The sequence below is a fragment of the Juglans microcarpa x Juglans regia genome, chromosome 7D (genome assembly GCF_004785595.1).
Source record: "Juglans microcarpa x Juglans regia isolate MS1-56 chromosome 7D, Jm3101_v1.0, whole genome shotgun sequence".
In the NCBI taxonomy this organism is placed as follows: Eukaryota; Viridiplantae; Streptophyta; class Magnoliopsida; order Fagales; family Juglandaceae; genus Juglans; species Juglans microcarpa x Juglans regia.
In genome coordinates this window covers 25782136-25802452 of record NC_054606.1, presented here as the reverse complement: position 1 = coordinate 25802452, position 20317 = coordinate 25782136, and the positions used below count along the sequence as shown (strand labels likewise).

The 20317-nt window shown below is 35.4% G+C and overlaps 4 protein-coding genes and 1 pseudogene across 4 annotated transcripts; all 5 read left to right on the top strand.

Annotated features, from left to right (window-relative positions):
• Positions 1-521: 521 nt before the first annotated feature.
• On the top strand, positions 522-1399 carry LOC121239974 (annotated as a pseudogene).
• Positions 1400-4475: 3076 nt separating this feature from the next.
• On the top strand, positions 4476-8422 carry LOC121239414 (protein root UVB sensitive 2, chloroplastic). The gene is given in 11 exon segments (XM_041136667.1): positions 4476-4651; positions 4744-4783; positions 4786-4865; positions 4963-5051; positions 5144-5228; positions 5578-5637; positions 5735-5828; positions 5985-6082; positions 6382-6561; positions 7710-7832; positions 7937-8422. Coding segments are annotated over 11 exon segments (1293 nt in total). The 5' UTR covers positions 4476-4633; the 3' UTR covers positions 8363-8422.
• Positions 8423-8525: 103 nt separating this feature from the next.
• LOC121239416 (dirigent protein 22-like) lies at positions 8526-10244 on the top strand. The gene has a single exon (XM_041136669.1). It carries the CDS (start codon positions 9127-9129, stop codon positions 9709-9711), a length of 585 nt encoding a protein of 194 aa, XP_040992603.1. The 5' UTR covers positions 8526-9126; the 3' UTR covers positions 9712-10244.
• Positions 10245-10468: 224 nt separating this feature from the next.
• On the top strand, positions 10469-11435 carry LOC121239415 (dirigent protein 22-like). Its single transcript, XM_041136668.1, has one exon. It carries the CDS (start codon positions 10679-10681, stop codon positions 11273-11275), a length of 597 nt encoding a protein of 198 aa, XP_040992602.1. The 5' UTR covers positions 10469-10678; the 3' UTR covers positions 11276-11435.
• A 6966-nt stretch (positions 11436-18401) lies between these two features.
• On the top strand, positions 18402-19511 carry LOC121238254. The gene has a single exon (XM_041135082.1). The coding sequence runs from the start codon at positions 18402-18404 to the stop codon at positions 19509-19511; it is 1110 nt and encodes a 369-aa protein (XP_040991016.1).
• The last annotated feature ends 806 nt before the right edge of the window (positions 19512-20317 follow it).

Genomic DNA, 20317 nt, shown 5'->3' with positions numbered 1-20317 from the left:
AGAGAGAGAGAGAGTTAGGAAGTGTACATTGAGGGACTTTATAATCGTGTGACGATCATCTCATTTGGGGCAAATGTAAAACAATAATGATTTATACAAATCTTAAATTAATATGCAAGTCTCGCATAAACCCTCATATAAGAGATTGATCCCGCCATTAAAAATTGTAAAAATAATAATTTTTTCTTGCGTGGACTCTTATCTTTTTACAAAATACCTATGCAAGACTTACACGACTTAAGACTATACCTAGTGTTATTCTTCCACAATAAAATGAACAATTTCTCACCCGTATCTTTCGATAAAAACAAGATTTGCTTGCCTGGTAACAAGTATTTCTACCAGGCAAAAAGGAAAAGACTTACACAGAGAGCATTTTGTGTTTTGTAAAACTTCCACACCAATCTAATAAATTACCGATCAACTCTTTGGAATTGTCAATTAACAACAACACAACTCACATGCAATATCTTAGAATGTTGGTTCAGTCATTCCACAAAAAGGGTTCACGAAAGTCGTCATTCTTTTTTCTTTGGCGCTTAGCTCTTGACTAAAGTTTTTCAACGTGTTTGTACCAAAAAGCCACCAAAGACACGACAAAGTGGGGTTGGTAAGTGCACCCTTTTCGATCGATCGCTTCATAAATAGATATAACCCTCCATTCCCAATTATTGAGTTCCAATGGCTAGAATTATCCTTCCCTGCATCCTGGCTTCCCAATTCGTTATTTTCTTCTTCGTCTGTTCCTTCTACACAATTTTAGCCACCGGAGAAGATCTGGGCTTTGTAAGAAGCCTAGACCGGAAACTACTCGGGTTCAAGAAAGAAAAGCTTAGCCACTTTCGCTTCTACTGGCATGACATCCTCGGTGGCCGGAATCCCACTGCTGTTCCTGTGGTGCCACCGTCCTCCAACACGTCGACAGCCTTTGGTTTAGTAAACATGATTGATGACCCTTTAACCTTGGGACCCAAATTGAGCTCCAAATTGGTAGGAAGGGCACAAGGACTCTATGCCTCAGCTTCTCAACAAGAGGTTGGTCTCTTAATGGTTATGAACTTTGCATTTATAGAGGGAAAGTACAACGGTAGCACCATCACCGTGCTGGGAGGAACTCTGTTTTTAATGCAGTGAGGGAGATGCCGGTGGTCGGAGGCAGTGGACTTTTCCGGTTTGCTAGGGGCTATGTTCAGGCCAGGACTCATATCTTTGATATCAAGACAGGAGATGCCACCGTCGAGTACAATGTTTACGTGTTGCATTATTGATGATCATGATCAGTCTCCACCTTTTTGTACGCGGTTATCTTTTTTTCAATTATACTGCTTGTTGGTCAAGCTGATGACTCTCAGTTATGTCGGCCACTTTTGATTATTTTAAACTCAGTGGGGTTGGTTTTTGAGTTTTGTTTTTCATGTTGTGAGTAATTTAATTCCTCGATCTATCTGCTCCCTCTGTTAATTCCATTTGCTTTGATGATTTAGCAGAGATCGATCAGTTAATTGCTAGAAATCCAAAATTCATAACAAAATTACGATTGGTACTCCTAAATTATTGTATGTACTATGCAGCTTATGATGCAATTCGTATGAAAAACGTTTGTATTTATGAGTATTATTCTAGCTAGCTTTACAATATCTTAAATGTTTAAAAAGATACGAAGAAGTTATGCCAAATGTCTGCGGCCTTATTGATATAATCCTCAACCTTCAAAATGAAGGTTTGGAGTTCGAAACCTACCCTCTCTCAACTAAAAAAAAAAAAAAAAGATAAAGAATAAGTTATGCTCTAATTAATACAATAACATGTTTTTTAAAACCTTATTAATTATATCATTAACATATGTGAGCATATTATAATATACTATATATATATATATATATAGAAGTTTTTACAAAAGCTCCAGCAGGTTAATTTATCAAAATTTATACATCATAAAATTATAGGATGAAATATAAGTAATTTATTTTTTCAAAATTAAGTATATTGTGAATAAGTTTAAGCTTATTTGAAAAATAAGTGAGTTCTTCTCAAACATAAAGTTGAACTTACTGGTAAGTTGATCAACGGTTGCACCATCAGTACCGTGCTAATGGGGAGGAACTCGGTGACATCGTTGTTGAATGCAGTGAGGGAGATGCCAGTGATCGGTGGCAGCGAGCATTTCCGGTTTGCTAGCTAGGGGCTATGCTCAGCCAGGAGTACTCGTGCCTTAGATATCAAGACATTAATTGCCACAGTACTCGGTTACGTTTGGATGTTGATAGTTTGTAAATAGTTTATAAATAGTAATAAAATAATATAAAATTATTTCATTTACCAAACACAACCTAAGTATTATATTTCTGTGTAGCATTATTAATTATCTGTCTCTACCTGTATGTGCTTAGCTTCTTTATTCAATAATAATGCTCGTTGTTTAATTTAGTTATGTTGGTCACTTTTGATTATTTTAATTAAGCTCAATGGGTTTGTGGCTGCTGCTCAATATTTGGGGTTGCCAACTATCATAATTTTTTTTAAGGTTGGTAATATGTGATATGATCTGTGAATTCAACGTGAACACGATACGAAATTAGCGAGTTTAAGTTTGATATAAATTTGTTCAAGTCAAAACGGATGAACCGTTAAGACACGATTAATAAACGGGTCAATAGCGAGTCAACCTGTTTAACCGGAAATTAATCCGCGATAACCCATTTAGATTTTATTTAAAATTACAAATTTATTATTGTTGAGTTGTAATTTTGATATTACTTAATAGGTTTATATTTTTACTGTTAAGATTTTAATTCTGAACCTACTTTCAAATTTGTTATAGTAGGGCATGTAATATAATATTATTTTTAGTATAGGTTAAAATTTGAAAAATATTAATTTTTTTTGTTAGTATGTAGTCTTATTGTTTTTTTAGATGTTGTGATTACTAATAAATATATATTTTAATTTTTGTGTGAAATTATGTTAATCATGTCAAATAGGTTATGAGTATTATAGTTCAACACATTGACATGAAACGAGTTGAAATAAGTTGTGTCGTATTAACTTTTTTCTAATTAATTATTATACGAGTCAAAATGAGTAACACAACACAACTTATTATTTAAATGGATCTATTTAAAGTTCGAAAGTTTGACACGTATATCTTGACAGGTCGGGTTTGAATTAAATATAATTAAATGTCCATGACTTGACACAATTAGTACACGACCGGAGAATATCAATTGCCACCCCTAATTTTCTTTGTTATTCTAGTTATTCATACTTTTCTCGAATAAAAATGTGGAGCCATAGGAAGGTGATTTCTCCTATGAAATGAATCAAAATAGTCGGTTGCAGTGTCTTTCTATTGATTGTAGCTTACAATCATAATTAATTGATTCAAGTAATACTAGATATAATTTTAAAATGTATAAATCTTGTGCATTTTTTTTAAAATAGGATCCACAATTAAAAAAAAATAACTTTTTATATAAGATTTAGATTTATTCATTTTTTTAAAAAAAATGTATAAAATTTACATACCATAAAACTATATAAATATTATTTCTTTTTAAAAAAAGTTACTTAAAACTGCACAGTGTGAAATCAAATAAAGAAAATAAATTCTTTAAATTATATTTCTCATGGGGTAATATCATCATCATTTTTTTAAACAATCCTGCTCACTCAAAGCAATACTTGTTGCGGAATCATGTGACATGGCATTAACCATATCATTTTTATATTACTATTTTAATAAATGAATTAAAAATAAAAAAGATAAACTGGATTTCAGAAATCCGTGCCAAACTCATCCCTGTTTTACATCTAAAAATTTTTCTTCGTCCTCTTCGTTCTATGGTAATGAGCATTCTCTGTTTTATGCAGTTTTTTTTTTCTATTTTTCTTGTTCAAATTTATATTCAATGTTCGCACACTACAGGCTCATTTCCATAGGCATGCATCATTTTTTCCCTTCTCTCCATTACACAATCGAAAGAAAGAAAATCCAATTCTTGATCTGAAAACTTCAGTTTTCCTACTCTTTGTTTGGGTCGTGGGAAAAAAACTTGAAAGAAAAGAATACCACATTAAGGAATTGGGATATATGGCTGAATGAGTAAAAAGGCAAAGTGAATGACTAAACACTACCATTCCATGGGGGAATCGTCTTCGTAGCAAGCTTGGGGAGTTTGGAGGTGTGTTCCGTGTGAGGTGAAGATTGGGGTTTGTAGCAGTCTTCCATGAATGTTTCAGTGCGAGTTCAATCCTAGAGGTGAGGTGAGGTGAACTGGTGAAGATTATCTCGTAGGGGTGGAGTTCCATTCAGAAGTAACGTATATTTGGAAACGTACCGTTTAATTAATGTTGAGTTTGAATCCCAGGTACGCGTGGCATCCCCGTCCCGGGTGAAAGCAGCTTTTTTATTTTTAAAATCTTCTTTCAAAAAAAAAAAAAAAAAAACAAAAGCTAACAGTGATTAAAAAAAGAAAAAAGGATAACCACGTGGTTTTCTATTGTTTCTCGCATGATTGAGAACAACGAGAAGACAGAGAGAAACCAAAGCGACGCCGTCTAAACTCGTCGCCCCCATCCGACTAAAATCATTCTCTGGATCCGAAAATACGATAGCTGCCGCCTCCTACCATCCATGAACATGAACATGCTGGTAGGTACCCTCTCTAATCAACAAAACAAAAGATTTTCCATGATTTTCTTCCATTTTCTATCCATTTCTATTGCGTATACACTTCAATACAGGAAAAGCTAAAGATGCAGAAGAAGGAGCCCCAGAAACCACCCCCGAGCCCCCACTCTTCTGGACCGAAATATCCGAATCCGTCTCTCGCCGCTTTAAATTCGATAAAGACGGTCAACTCTCTGTTAGTCCTGCTTATATATATTTATATACTCTTCTTCTTCTTCTTCTTTTTCTTCCCTTAACCGAAACGGAAGATTTTGGGGTTTTATGTAACTTAGATGAAGATTGTGGATGATTCAAGACCTGTAATTCACAGAATGATCGACTCCTTCCTCAATACATTTTTCCCCTCGGGATATCCTTATAGGTTAGAACTATTTTTTTTTCGCACTACTAGGAATTGAACCTTTTACTCATCTCTTCCTTTTTTCAAATTATTGCTTTGTGTAATTGTGACAGTGTCGGTGAAGGATATCTTCGGTACACGCAGTTCCGGGCTCTGCAACACTGCTCCAGTGCCGCGCTATCGGTGTTATCCACACAGGTCTCTTGGTTACACTACAGCTTAAAAGTTCTATCAAGTTTCCACTTTGTCACTCAAATACATATTGATAGATAGTTTGATAGCAATGTAGCTGTAGTTTATAAAATTTCCTGATTTTATTTCTCGAGTTTTTTTTCTTTGTATGCCTAAATGCGGATATCTATCTTGAGGACTGAGAAATTTAGTTTCTGTTTATAAGAAATTTTTCATTGGAGTATATGTTTTAATTCAATCAGCTACATTCATGCTTGATTTGATTCCTGTTCCAACATGTGCATGAGCTCAGAAGCTGTGACGGCTTTTTGTTTGTTCTATTTTGTTCTATATGCTCATGCTTGATCCTTTGCAGTCACTGCTGTTTGCTGCAGGCTTGCGACCCACACCTGCCCAAGCAACTGCTGTGAGTTGGGTAAGTTTTTGTTACTTTGGTGAATGGTGGATGTGACTGGTCCTGCCTGTCTGCTGGTTAATATTTTCCTGCTTCTGTCTCTTTTGTGGGCATGCAGATTCTAAAGGATGGGATGCAGCATGTGGGGAAGCTCATTTGTACCAATTTGGGGGCTAGAATGGATTCAGAGCCTAAAAGTTGGAGGATTCTAGGTTGGCATATTTTGGTCCTAGAACTTTGTTTTTAGTGTTTTTGCTCTTTTTCCTTTATTTTGAATTTTCAGGTTAGTGGTTTTTTTTTTCTCTTCAATAGGCCTGGCCTGCTAATTTTATGAGTTGCCTAACTGGACTGAACCTTGCATCTTGCAGCTGATGTGCTCTATGACTTGGGCACTGGCTTGGAAGTACTTTCTCCCCTATGTCCACATCTTTTTCTTGAGGTGGCAGGCCTAGGCAATTTTGCTAAGGTAGAACATCCTTAATAACATATGCACACACGTTTTGGTAGGACTGAAAAAATTTATCTTATCTTTATTTTATCAATACGTGATTTTCTGCTGCTTTCGGAAGTTGTAATTTTATTGTGACTATAGCCCTTTAGGTCCATCTGATTAGTTTAGTGGAGCTCTTAGTGGACCTTCTAACCTTCCCTCCATTTTTTCAATCCATAACCAGTGAAAATACACCATACATTCTCCAACTTCCAGAGTTCTTATCATGATTCCTCTGTATTGAACTTTTCTTTCTCTGCCTTTTGAGTTAACAGGGGATGGCAGTGGTCGCAGCAAGAGCGACAAGATTACCAATATACTCTTCATTTGCCAAAGAAGGCAATTTCAGTGATCTTTTTGCGAAAGGCGAGGCCATCTCAACTCTTTTCAATGTCGTTGGATTAGGAGCAGGAATTCAATTAGCATCTACTATTTGTTCATCAATGCAGGGAAAGGTAGTAATCAATGCCTAATTTCCAGAAGTTAAGAACAGTTAAGCTTATGTTATTTATGGAAGCCTAATGCTGGATTGCAGCGTTACCTTTTCTTATTAGTTTCTTAGAATATCATGGTATGAGAAAATTACTCCCAAGTTGTTGGTATATTTTTCTGGAAAATGTGAATAATGAAAGTGTTTATTTATCCTACAATAAATTCAAGGGTCCACTACTTTAAGATGAGGACCATTTTGGGAAGTAAGAAAGCGATTTGGAGTTAGAGAAGAAAGGATGGATTTTGTATTTGTGGACTTAAGAATGTACTTGATTATTTTAAACTGTTTTTTCCCCTGCCTTAAAGCTTTTTGCCTCAGATTCACCGTCACTTTTCTCTTTGGTATAATAGCCCAGATCCCATCTGAACAGCATATCCACAAATGGTTCCACTATCACAGACTCTCCTTCATAGGTTGAGTATTTATTCACGATTGTAAAATTAAATACAGGACACTCACAGTAGTCCTACATTTGGTCTCATAATGTCATGTCATGACAGAACATTACCAGGGAAAAAAACCATGAGGACTAGTCGGAAAATTGTAGTCTTGCCATTGTACCTGGAGGACTGCCAAAAAAGTTAGCCTCCATATCCTGAATACGGAGGACTGCCAAAAAAACCATGAGAACTAGTCGGAAAACTAATCAAAAAAAAAACTAGTCGGAAAACTTTTGACTACTTCTTACATATCCTGAATACAGTTAGTGGCAGCCCTACTTGTAGTTAGCCTCTACCATTGCGCACACACCCACACCCACACCCACACCCACACATATATAAGAAATGAGTTAAACCAGGTCTTCCTATAGATGAATCATTTATGTATATCTAGTCACAATTGATGAAGTTACTGAAAATAGGTTTATTAGATTGTAGGGTAATAGATCAGGTTAATTAGAATTCTAAAGGTGTTATTGGTTTCTGATTTTTTTGGAAGTTCTAGAGCATGGGGAATGGTGCTTACAAAATCTTGATTCAAGATTTGGTAATATAAATCAAGAGAAATTTGAAATGCATACTTGTTTAGTATTTTTGGTCATGTTATGAGTCTTCTATTTTAATATAAATCTTTGTGGTGGTTCAGAACTAATATCTAATGGCATTTCAGTTGATTGTTGGACCTCTTCTCTCAATCATACACATATACAGCGTCGTTGAAGAAATGCGAGCAGCTCCCGTAAACACGTTGAATCCTCAGAGAACTGCAATGATTGTGGCGGATTTTCTCAAGGTTTGTTTTGAACTTCAGACATATATTTCTGTTATGTTATTTTTTATTTACCAAATCATCTATGTTTTTTCTATTATTTGACTGGAAATTTGGAATCCAACCAGACAGGGAAAATATCCAGCCCTGCTGACCTTAGGTACCGAGAAGATCTCCTGTTTACTGGGCGGCTAATAGAAGATGCTGGAAATGTAAAAGTGGGAAGAGCTTTGCGCAAGGTCGTGAAGCCTTCAAAACTCCATGAACTAAAACAAATATTCCCCGAGGAGAATTTTCTTTTGAATCGTGGAAATAATTGGGTCGACATGGTCTTGACGCATGACGCTACTGCTGAAGATGCATTGAGGGGGTGGCTAGTCGCTGCATATGCTGCAGATATGGAGAAGTCCTCTCATGAGCCCAGTGCCATTGTTCTGCAAGATGCTTATGAAAAGATGAATGATGTGTTCTCTCCGTTTTTATCTGAACTGCAGGCCAAAGGGTGGCATACTGATCGTTTTCTTGACGGAACAGGAAGCCGGTTTGCATGGTAATATTATGTAGTTTCAACAATTCTGTACTTTTTCCAAGATATAGAAATCCTTTGATTTGCACGATTGGGGTTTTCGCACTTTCTACATAGGGACTGCTAGTGTTAACCAGTTGTAACTTGCATGAAGATTGTAGGTCTGCTAGTGTTAATCATTTAATAGGATTAGTTTTACAAGATTCCTCGGGATTTTTCATCTCTTGGTCATTCAAAGGCTGAGAGTGCATCATCTTAACCTTTGACAAAACGCCAGGTAGTGCGAGAGAAATAACACTTCGAGCGATATGTGTTCGAACGATTCCTTTCAATTTTGCATGGGAAACGAGCCAAATCTTCTTCCTTTGGAATTTGAAGTAGGTTGATCATTATAACAAATCTTCATTCTGTAACAGGATGGGACCGGCCAATACCCATTATAACAAGATTTTGGATAATATCAAATCTTCCTTTTCCTCTCAATTTTACGAAAGGTGGAGGGAGCAAGCATGGTGGATTGCTGAGTGTGTATCTGACTCACCAACAAGGCTTTGATTAATGGAGAAAAAGGAGCATTTTGGCCCTTCCAGAAGTAGGTTAACCAAATAAGTTGACTACTAGTATTTATCTGCTCCAGTTTTTCAACATATTCTCCATAGTGGGTTGGCAAGTACACAGCCAATAAACTCGTCTACTTGCTTGCATATAAAGATGCACAATTCACTTTATAAATACAGACGATTCTTTGCCATTACTCAGTACTTGTCTGCATAGAGAGCTTCCTGCTTCCCAATGGCTAGTACTGTTCTTCCCATCTTGGCTTCCCCTTTCATCATTTTCTACCTCCTCTCTTCCTTTTCCACCATTTTGGTCACTGCAGAAGATCAGGGCTATGCAAAAAGCCTAGACCCGAAACTACTTAGGCTCGAGAAACAACAGCTTACCCACTTTCATTTCTACTGGCATGATATCGTCAGTGGCAGCAATCCCACAGCTGTTCTAGTTGTGCCTGCACCCTCCAACACTTCAACAGCCTTTGGTTTAGTGAGGATGTTTGATGATCCATTAACCGTGGGAACAAACATGAGCTCAGGATTGATTGGAAGAGCACAAGGGTTTTATGCCTCTGCTTCACAAAAAGACCTTGAACTATTAATGGTTATGAACTTTGCTTTCACTGATGGAAAGTACAATGGTAGCAGCATCACCATCCAAGGAAGGAACCCGGTGTTCAACAAGGTGAGGGAGTTGCCAGTCATCGGAGGCAGTGGACTTTTCCGGTTTGCTAGTGGTTATGCTGAGATCAGGACTCATACATTTGATATCAACTCAAGAGATGCAGTAGTTGAGTACAATGTCTCTGTGTTGCATTATTGATGTTCTAAGACCGTTTGTGGTGGGCTATGTTGTTGGGGTGATATCTTTCGTGTACGTTGGTCACTTTTGACTACTTTTAAGCCAAGCTGGGCTGGTTTGCCTTGTATCTACAGACTGCTTAAAATAAAACAAATGGGTTACAAAGACTTTTACATTACTATTAATAACACAGAATAAATTGCTAATTTGTTTGGTGGTTTCCACCATCCTTCCACTAAATAATATCATTGACCCAATGGCTCCTATACCTGTGATTGGTTCTCAAGAAAATGAATTGTAGCTCTGGCCGCCCACCTACCAACTCATATTCATATCAGCGGATGCCAAGAATGTGTGACACCGACATGGGAATTATTACATGACCAATCAAATGATTCAGTAAAAATTGAACTTTGGGGTACTTTGAGGAATAATTAGCAAGCACCCCATATATCGTTGGAAAGCCCTACATCTCTTGCGTGTTTCCAATGCACTAATTGCATCAAACGTTGGAAAAATTACAAGTAATTTTGAATTTATCTTCCATTTAATTATGACTTTTAATTTCTGCACTATGCCTATTGTCTTTTGGTGTCTCTCTGTCTTTTACATTCCCAGTTCGAATTTGAGTGACCATTAAAATTTATATTCAGACTTTTAAAGGGGTATAAAAGAAAATGAGAAAGAAACAAGAGCTTTGGAATTGAATTGTCAAGCACCACTTACACGACATGTTGGAAAGTTTTGGCTCTTCCAGAGGAAGGCTAGCCAAATTGACCGACTCTTCCTCTTGTTTTTCAACACAACAACCATTAAAGGGTCCCCAAATCATAAGATGCCACATTGGAGTTGTTAAGCACGTACCTACTACCAACACTTTTTTATTTTGCCTAATTGCATAGGAAGTCGTGGACTCTTTTTATAAATACAAACAACTTAGCCCTATTTACAGACATTACTACTTTATTCTCTGCATTCAAGAGCTGCCATGGCTGGAATTCTTCCTACCTTGGCTTCCCAATTGATTGTTTTCTTTCTTGTCTCTTCCTTCTGCATAATCTTAGTCTCTGGAGAAGAAGAAGAAGAGCATGGCTTTGGAAGAGCTCTAGACAGAAAACTACTCGGGCTCAAGAAAGAAAAGCTTAGCCACTTCCGCTTCTATTTCCATGACATCGTTGGTGGTCAAAATCCCACTGCCGTCCAAGTTGTGCCAGCTCCCTCCAATGCATCGGCAACATTTTTTGGTCTTGTAAGAATGTTCGATAACCCATTAACCTTGGGGCCAAAGTTAAGCTCAAAAACTGTAGGAAAGGCACAAGGATTCTATGCTTCTGCAGCACAAGAAGAGATTGCTTTCTTGATGGTTATGAACTTTGCATTCACTGAAGGAAAATATAATGGCAGCACACTTTCCATACTTGGGAGGAACAACGGCGGCAGCAGCAGGGTAAGGGAGATGCCAGTGATCGGAGGCAGCAGGCTGTTTAGGTTTGCTAGGGGTTATGCTCAGGCCACCACTCATTCCCTTGAACCCAAGACCGGTGATGCCACCATTGAGTACAATGTTTATGTGTTCCATTATTGATGTTCTCGACATATTTGTTTTGTTTTGTTCTGCAATTATTCTATCTTTTGATGTCACAGCTTTCGATAATGTCAGCCACTTAATCCAAGTGGGGTTGGTTTTGGGGTGTATTGAATCGCTTAAAATAATTAGACGTGCACAGTACCATACTTTACTTTCATTTTATATGTTCATCAATTTTTTTTGGTTTAACTTTCAAAATCAGAAATTCTTTCTTTCCCGGATCATCATTATCTAAAGTTTAGATTTTTCAAGTTTCTAATTTTGCACTCTCTTCTCGTTTATTGCAGTATCTCAAATAACTATACTGTTATGTTATAAGCAAAGTTTTGAATACCGTACCAATCAAGATACTGAAACGAAATATTTTTATATTAATATTGTTTTGAAATAGTCAATATATAAATAAATTATATATATAAAAGTACATATATAAATTATATTTTAAAATAATAATCTATCTATGAATAAATTATATATAAATACATATATATAAAAATTACAAATAATATAGTCTGAATTGAGAGTCAAAAAATGAGCTTGTAGTTTAAAAAAATAACATAATAAAATAGAACTCTTGAACAAGTTGCTTTAATTTAATTAGAACTCGTAGCAAAATATTAAAAGAATATACAAGATGTGTTCATTACAATACTAACCTTCTTTAACATCTCTTTTATATAAGTTTTATTTATTTAAAAGAACATAAATGGCTGATGTCAATTTTTTTTAACAAAACAGGGGCTATTTTCAATTTCATTTTTTTAATAAACCATGTAAGGGGCCTTTTTGGTGGGGTTTAAGGAGAGGAGCCGTTAAGCTACATTTGGATGTTGAAGTAATCTCAAATGATTTGAATTGATTTATAAATATTAATATTTTATGGGTCTCATTAAGATGTATTTGAATGTAAATAATTTGAAATATGTGTTTGAATATATAAAATAAGTTAAGATAGATTTAACTTTTTATAAAAAAAAATTGAAAAAATAGTAAGTCTAGCCAATAATATTTGGTTTGAAATGGGTGAAGGCAATGTTCACAAGTCGCTTGCCTTTGAACCGCCCTTGATAAAACTCAACTCAGCAATTCTACCCCGCATGGCGGGACTAAAGAAAGACGAGGTTTTTGTGGTCTAGGTCTATAATATACTATTATCCTTTGTCACTGACATGATCAACTTTGCCATTGAAAGGATCCAAAGGGACTCAGTATTGACCCTAAAAGAAATAAATTGCCATGTTCTGTACGACTTAAGTAGAGTAAAAACTCTTCTTCACGATAGATTTTATCGTCTTGGTTCACCAGGGCAGGCTCAATGGTAAGATCATTTAGGCCATTGCCTAAACCCTCACCTTATGCAAGCTCCAAAAATAAAAATGAGGTGTTTTTTTAAAAAATTAAAAATAAAAACAATTTCATTAAATAAAATTTTAAATAATTTTTATAGTTTTCAATGTGAGCAAGGCTCCATAATACTAAATTTAATATTTAATACAATGAATTTTTTTTATAAGTAATACAATGAATTATTTATATTTTAAATAATTTTTTTAAGATCTTGCTAAATTGAGGCACAAAAGCTGCATTAATGCCTCATTTTAAGTTGTTGTAAATATAAATTTACAAAAACTGTATTTAAAGATTTAAATAAAATCTCATTTTATTGAAAATTTTGAAAATATTCCATATAATAATTTATATTTTATTGTATTATAATTACGAATCATTCACTCAAATTTCACCTTAAGCCTCAATTTGTATTGAACCGCCCATGTCGTTCACACATGTTGATGAAATAGCAATCAATTTTAAGTGGTATATATATGAATTCAGTAGACATGACCGAAAATGATGAAACTTAGGACAAAAAAAAAATAGTATTTCTCCTTAGAATAGAGTCACTACTCATTAGATGCAGTCTGAGCTATCCGAGCTTGGGCCATATCATTTGAGTTGGGTAATGTCACCACCGGCAATCTGGAACTTGGGTAACGTTGTATTGTTCAGGAATGTTTCCATTTCCATGTCTTAAACCCTTTGTACCTAAAATCCAGGAGCTTTAGACCGTGGGCTGTAAAGGCTTTTGAGGGGCCTATATAGAACTTTTTTTAATTGCAGCCATAAGATGGCACTTTCGGTTTCAACTTTCTAAGTTTGGAAGTGATCTTAACTCCTAAGCCTGTCCTATGATGGGGATAATGGGTAGCAATATCAGAGCTCATAGTTGTTTCTACTATGACAAAGAATGAAACTAAGATCTATTTTCACCCCAACATTATCCTGACATGGGATGAACATCCATCTTATGAATCTCCAAGTGACAGTTCTTCAATCCATGAAAGCTTGATCTTTGGATTTTGATAACTTAAAAAACTTGTAAAATTGGATCCAATCATGTCTTACTATTCACTCGTATTTATAATATTAGATGGCATTATTCAACCCATGCTAGTTTGGGCTAATGAGAAGAAAAGAAATAAGCCTGATCAGAGCATTGGCATTGGACAATACATCTTCATATTTTGACGAGGTATGAGAAAATTTATCTACATTGAACTAACAAAACTACTAAAGCTAGCCATGTTTGGAGAGTTACTGTTTACAGACCAAACAATTATTTTAATGTTTTCCACGAACCACCCCTCTCCTCTCTCTTTCCCTCGCTCTTCTCTCACTGTAGGAAATGTTTTCCACTTCTTTGCATTCTTCTTCTATTTTCTTTTTGGATATTTTCATTTTCTCCTCATTTCTTTATTTTTATATTTCCCAATAGGTTTGAGAATTGGGGTCACTGTTTTTATTTATATTTTAAGCTGAGAGAAAGTTTGGTTTATATGTATTTATTGGATAATTAGGTTGAGGAAGAAAATAGTTGAGAAATAATAATTTTAAGTAAAAATTAAATTAGTAATTAATATATGAAGTGTATTTACAAAATATAAAAAAAATTATAAAAAATTATAAAATATTATTAAAATATATAATATTATATTATTATTTTAACTTTAAGATGACTAGTTCAATGTGGATTCACCTAGCCAAAGATTAATGCCATAGCCAGTGACAGAACCCGGAATTTGTTTTAGAGGGCGCCAAGGAAAACTAAAACTATAATAAAATATTTTTTGTTCTATTTCTATACAATTTTTTCTGCGGTATAAAACAATCTAATAGTAAGATCTAAAATAAAAATAAAATATATTTAATACAACCTATGTATTAAAAAAGACCATCCGAATTTTTTTTTGTTTTTATTGAGAGTAAAAGCGTGTGATTAGGTTATTAGGTTATTAGATCATTTTATTTTATGTGAAATGTATTTTATTTATTTTATTTTTAAATTGGATTAATTTTTTTAAAATTAGACTTATAAGTAATTAATCTATCAAATAAAAATAATTTTGTAGAGGGGGCCAACAAAAAATAAGATTAATATAATCCTATTAAATTATAAAAAAATTAATATATAATTTTTTTTTTCAAATTTTTGCGGGGGCCATGGCACCCCTGCCCCTTCATAGGTCCGCCGATGGCTATAGCCAAAACTTAAAATTCTAGCCAAAATTTAGATTTGCTCAAAACAACAATTTGCACCAGATTTGGCTGTTGGTCAGCAACAGAGTTTCCTTCCCTACAAGTGGGTGCCGAACAAAGAAAGATAGGACTTGATCATGGAAGAACAAAATGTCTTCCCATATAGCATTAAACTTCCTGGGAGGATAGGAATTATTGCAACAAAGCTAAGCCAAAGCCAGTTAACTAGCACCACAGAATCAGATTCAAAAAGAACCTCAGAAAAACCAGGTTGAAGACAGTATAGAAGCCCCCTGCTTTAAAGCCATCATTTCTGTAAAGAGTGTTGGTCCCCACTCGTAAGCAAAGTGAAGAACCAAAGAGAAATCTTCCACAGTCATCACGCATGAATACTCCCCCACATCCAGCACCTCCTAAGTTACCAAAAACAGGCACCATCTATATTGAATATAATCTCTATTTTGATACTCACTTCATTATTTACGAATCTTTAATGTTAGATAAGTTGGTTGAAGAAAAGACTTCAAAAGAAAAGAAAGGGAAGAGATGGAAGAACTAATACCTTTTTTTATTAATCGAAGATTAAATTTTACACTGTATATTAGTCTTAACCAAACTGATCATTCTTAGGGTCGGGATATTTGAGAAATGAGATGAGATGAAAATTTTGTGAATAGTAGTAAGATGGTTTGGAATAGTAGTGAGATAGTTTGAGTTAAGTATGTATTGAGTTTTAGGAAAGAAAAAAGAAAAGTTGAATAAAAAATGAAAATTAAAATATTAATAGAACATATATATATATATGAGAAATGATAGTTACAGTCGTCAGTGCGTAAGAATCGTGCAATCACTTTGAAAAAAATAAATAAATACGGAATTCATATGAAAAAAATTAATTTTTTAATAGTGGGTGTCACTTTTTTTCAAAGCGACTGCATAACGCTTGCGCACTCCACGACTATATGTAGTATTTATATATATATATATATATATATATATATATATATATATAGCTGCCAGCTGGTTAGCAACGAACTATTATGGCTTTTGTACTACTTGAGAGCATCGGCACGATCATATATATATATTTGGATTTTGGCCTCAAGAAAATTAACCGTTAAGTGACTTTAAAGTTTGGGGTCCATGAAAGAGGGTCCCAACCATGGGTAATGCATACTTTCTGAAAGGAGCTTTGCATGTTTTCTTATAGGAATGCCACTTGTATCCCATTCTTAGCAAAGGATATATAAATATATATATATATATATATATATATATATATATATCTGAAGTGGGTCATCTAAATCAATGCAGTTTGTGCTTGCCAATGAGGAGACACGTACAAAGTGGGAGGGATTAAGTGATTATAAACAAACGGAAAGCATTCGGCAAAAGAGAAAAAACAAACAAGCAAATGGAAAGCAGTCTTCATGAGTTGATCAATCATATCTATATATAGTACTGTTAAGTGTATCATATATATAAAAGGTGATGATGCTAAAGGGATCCAGAACATGGTCTTCACGCTCCTTTAGTGAAATTTTATATATATAATAAATATATATATATATATATATGCATATCCTGATCTTGGAATTGGTTTATCTTCTGCAGCTTTGATGTTGTAGTGCAGTACTGAGCTAGATGAAATCCATGATGACATGGAAGATTACAAATGAGGAGGGTTTACTTAATATCTTTGTTGTTTATAAATCAGTAACCTAATTAATTAAGGATACAAATCGAGATAGTGGAATTAAATTCATGTTTGATATTATATCTTTCTCAGATTAAGATGATCTCGGCTTTCTATCTTCTGTCTGCTGGTAAGATAGGGGAAAAAAATCCACTTTATGTTGGTAGGTGATCATGAGAATCCATACATACCATTTAATTGACTACTTGAATTACATCAACCAACATGACCTGTCACCAGCAGTATCATTGCGCACCATTATCAATAAATTAAACTGTCATGATTCATCGCTACCATTTATATATATATATATATATATATATATATGCATCTATATATACTGCATGCATGCAGAGAATTCTTTCATTAATTTCTTGCCATCACCTCTTCCTAGCTACCAAAATTATCTTGCAACAACGTCCACCATAAATTAAAATTCCACCTTAGTATTGTCAGTACCCTCCTTTCCAAAATGTTTCCACATTAATTATACACCAGTACTAGCTATAGTACTAATTTTATAAGTATAATGTGCATGGTTGGTTAGATAACATTGTCGAAAGAACTAAGCACCATGCAAGCCATCTTATGTCAGTTGATAATATTGTAGCTCTTACTTGTAATTCACTTGATTTGAATCCTTACTACACGAAGGAGCTGGAATCTAAGAGCAAGCAAGAGGGATAGCTAACTACTATATGTCCTGGTCTTCTTACCATATCGAAAAAGAGAGCTGGGATGTGCCAGATTTCATGATTTCATTCTCAAGAGATCATTGTGATCATCGCTACTATATTTTTTTGGGATTTTGGCCTTGCCATCAAGTACTACCCCATCATGATCAACCATGCATATTCCCATTTCATAACGTCGATGATAATTTTATGTCGAGGGAATTTATTCTTTATTAAATCAAAACACAGCGTACGTACGTTGATCATAATTCGTACTCATTGATCTTAACTTGCTTTGATCATCACTCCAGCGACAACTTTTTACAGATAGCTTATATAATATTCCAAAATAACCGGCCTAACTGTACGTGTACTCGGTATATATCATGTTGCCAATTAGTAGGCACAGATATCTAAATTAATTATTTAAAACACATATTTCTTGAAAGCTTCATAATTACCAGCATAATTAATAATTGATTAATAGTGATATGGATCGCTGCTGTCAGTTTAGCGTGGATTATGGGCCAATTTTTGACTTGCCGACCTCGATTGAGCTCAAGATTTTTATTTGAGCTTGTCTTAAAACCGAGATCGAATTGAGACGAGCTCAAGCTCAACTCAAGTTGTTTATTTTTTTTATTTTTTAAATAAAATTTAATAATTAAATAAATTAAATAAATAAAAAATAAAAAATTTAATATTAAATTTATGTAATTAATAAGTAGAACATCTATTAAATTATAATATTTTATAAATTTATAAATAATTAATATCTAATTAATTAGTTGATATTTATCCATAATAACAATATATTATATGCTACATAAATTATTAATATATACACATAGTATTATAGTATATATCTATTTCATATATGGTTCTCATATACTAGTATATAAAATTATTAAATCTTATCGACTAATTATTATACAAATTATAAAATATAGTTATGAAGTATATTCAATATATAGACATAAATAATTAGGTTACATATTATATATTGAGTGCTATGCTTATATTATAATTAGCTAATACATATATATATATATATGTATGTATATATGTATATACATAGGTGTATGTATATTTATATCAATATATGAATAAGTTAAAAAAAGATGGCATGGAACTTTTCTCCTCTCTTAGGGTTTCCTCTGTAGAGGTTTTTTGCCTTCTGTCGTGGTGCAAGTCGTGATTTATTTCTGGTTTTTCGATTATGGAGGACGATCTCCATGTCCTATACACGAAGATGTCTTTAACGGAGAAGGAGGGTGAGGGTGTGGTGGTGGACACGGGTGATCTGGAGAACGTGCTTCCGAGTGGGAAGCGCTGTTTTTTTATGAAATTGTTTACTGAAAAATATTTTAACAAGGAAGCTTTCATAGGTACCATGCGGAAAGTTTGGCGGACTGCTATGGGGGTTCGGTTTCAGGAGCTCTCTCCGGTTCTTTTCCTGGTGGAATTTGAAAATGGCAGAGACAAGACGAAGGTTTTACGAGAAGGGCCATGGTTGTTTGATAAGCATTTGGTGTTGCTAAAGAAAATGGATGGACGGCTTCAAGTTCAGCAAGTGCAGATGACGATGACTTCGTTTTGGGTTCGATTTCATGATTTACCTCTTATGGCGATGAATGTGTTTGTTGGAAAAAAGCTTGGAGAAAGATTGGGTTCTATTGAGGAGGTGGACTTGGAGAAGGGGGAAGTGGAATGGGGTGAATATTTGAGGGTGCAAGTTACGTTCAATGTAACAGAACCTTTGTTACGTGGTGCTAAGTTATCTATTGGTGGAGGTGAGTCAGTGTGGATCCATTTTTCTTATGAGCGTCTTCCGAATTTTTGTTATTGGTGTGGTCGAGTTGGTCATACTGATAAAGATTGTGCTTTTCGGACTCGAGATTCTGAAGTGCAAAAGATGGTGGCTCAACCCTATGGTGTATGGCTTCGGGCAGGAAGTTTCACTGAGCGTACCAACCAGGGCAGGTTCCGAGCCTCTGGTGGTGGGAAAATGGGCCATCCTTCTGGTGTGAGGGGTGGTCCTGGTATATCTCAGCCCAAGGTTGCCTCCATGCAGAGGGAAGGTCGCAGTGAAGATACAGTTGTAGGAGGAGGTTCCGATAGTGCAGGTAAGGGCCGGGATGGGGAAGATTCACCTGTAACGGACACAGAGTTAATGGCACCGGTAAATACGGAGGTGGGGGATGATGTTCAGGGGGAGGTTGGTGGAACCGCTGAGATAGGGGTACTCAAAGATACGTTCCACGTAACTGACGCTCGGGTGGTTGGAGGTGATAACCAGTTTGTTGATGAATTGGGATTAAAACGGTAGGAGGTAGAGGGTGCGGGCTGTTAGTAATAAGCTGGGTCAAGGCCCGTTTTCAAAACCTGATCCGGTAGAGTGTAGCAAATGGCGTGAAGTGTCGTCGTTTAGCAAGGATGGTTTAAAACCTAACTCTCTCGATAGTGAAGGGCTCCTCTCTGTGGGGGTGAAGAAACGCAAACTGAGAAAATGGGAAGTTGTAGCGTTATAGCCAGCAGGAAAGAAGCAGAAATTGGGACGTGCGGTTTCGGTAAATGGCGTTACCAAAGCTCCTGCAGTTTCTACAGTGGAATCGGCGGTGGCTGTTGACCAGCCCTGCCGACAGCCATGAAAATACTATGCTGGAATGCCCGTGGGCTTGGAAACCCACGGAGCATTCGTAACCTTTGTGATTTGATCAAAAGGGAAGGGTCCAACGTGTTGTTTTTGCAATAGACGCGTCTTAGTGTTCGTGAAGTTGAAAATTGTAAGTTTCGGTTTGGCTTTTCTAATTGTTTAGATGTTAGTGCTATAGGACAGAAAGGTGGTATTGCGTTATTCTGGGGGCAGGATGTTGATCTAATGGTGCTTCATTATTCTTTCCATCACATTGATGCAGTTGTAAATGATGAAGAAGTAGAGGGGGGTAAATGGTTTCTTATTGCAGTTTATGGTTATCCTGAGACCCATTTACATTTTCGAACTCGGGACCTTCTTAAGAGACTGTGTAGGTCGAATGGGGAGGCTTGGCTAGTGATGGGGGATTTTAATGAAATTATGTTTCAACATGAGAAGCAGGGGGGTAAACCTCGAGCTGAGCGTCAATTACAAACCTT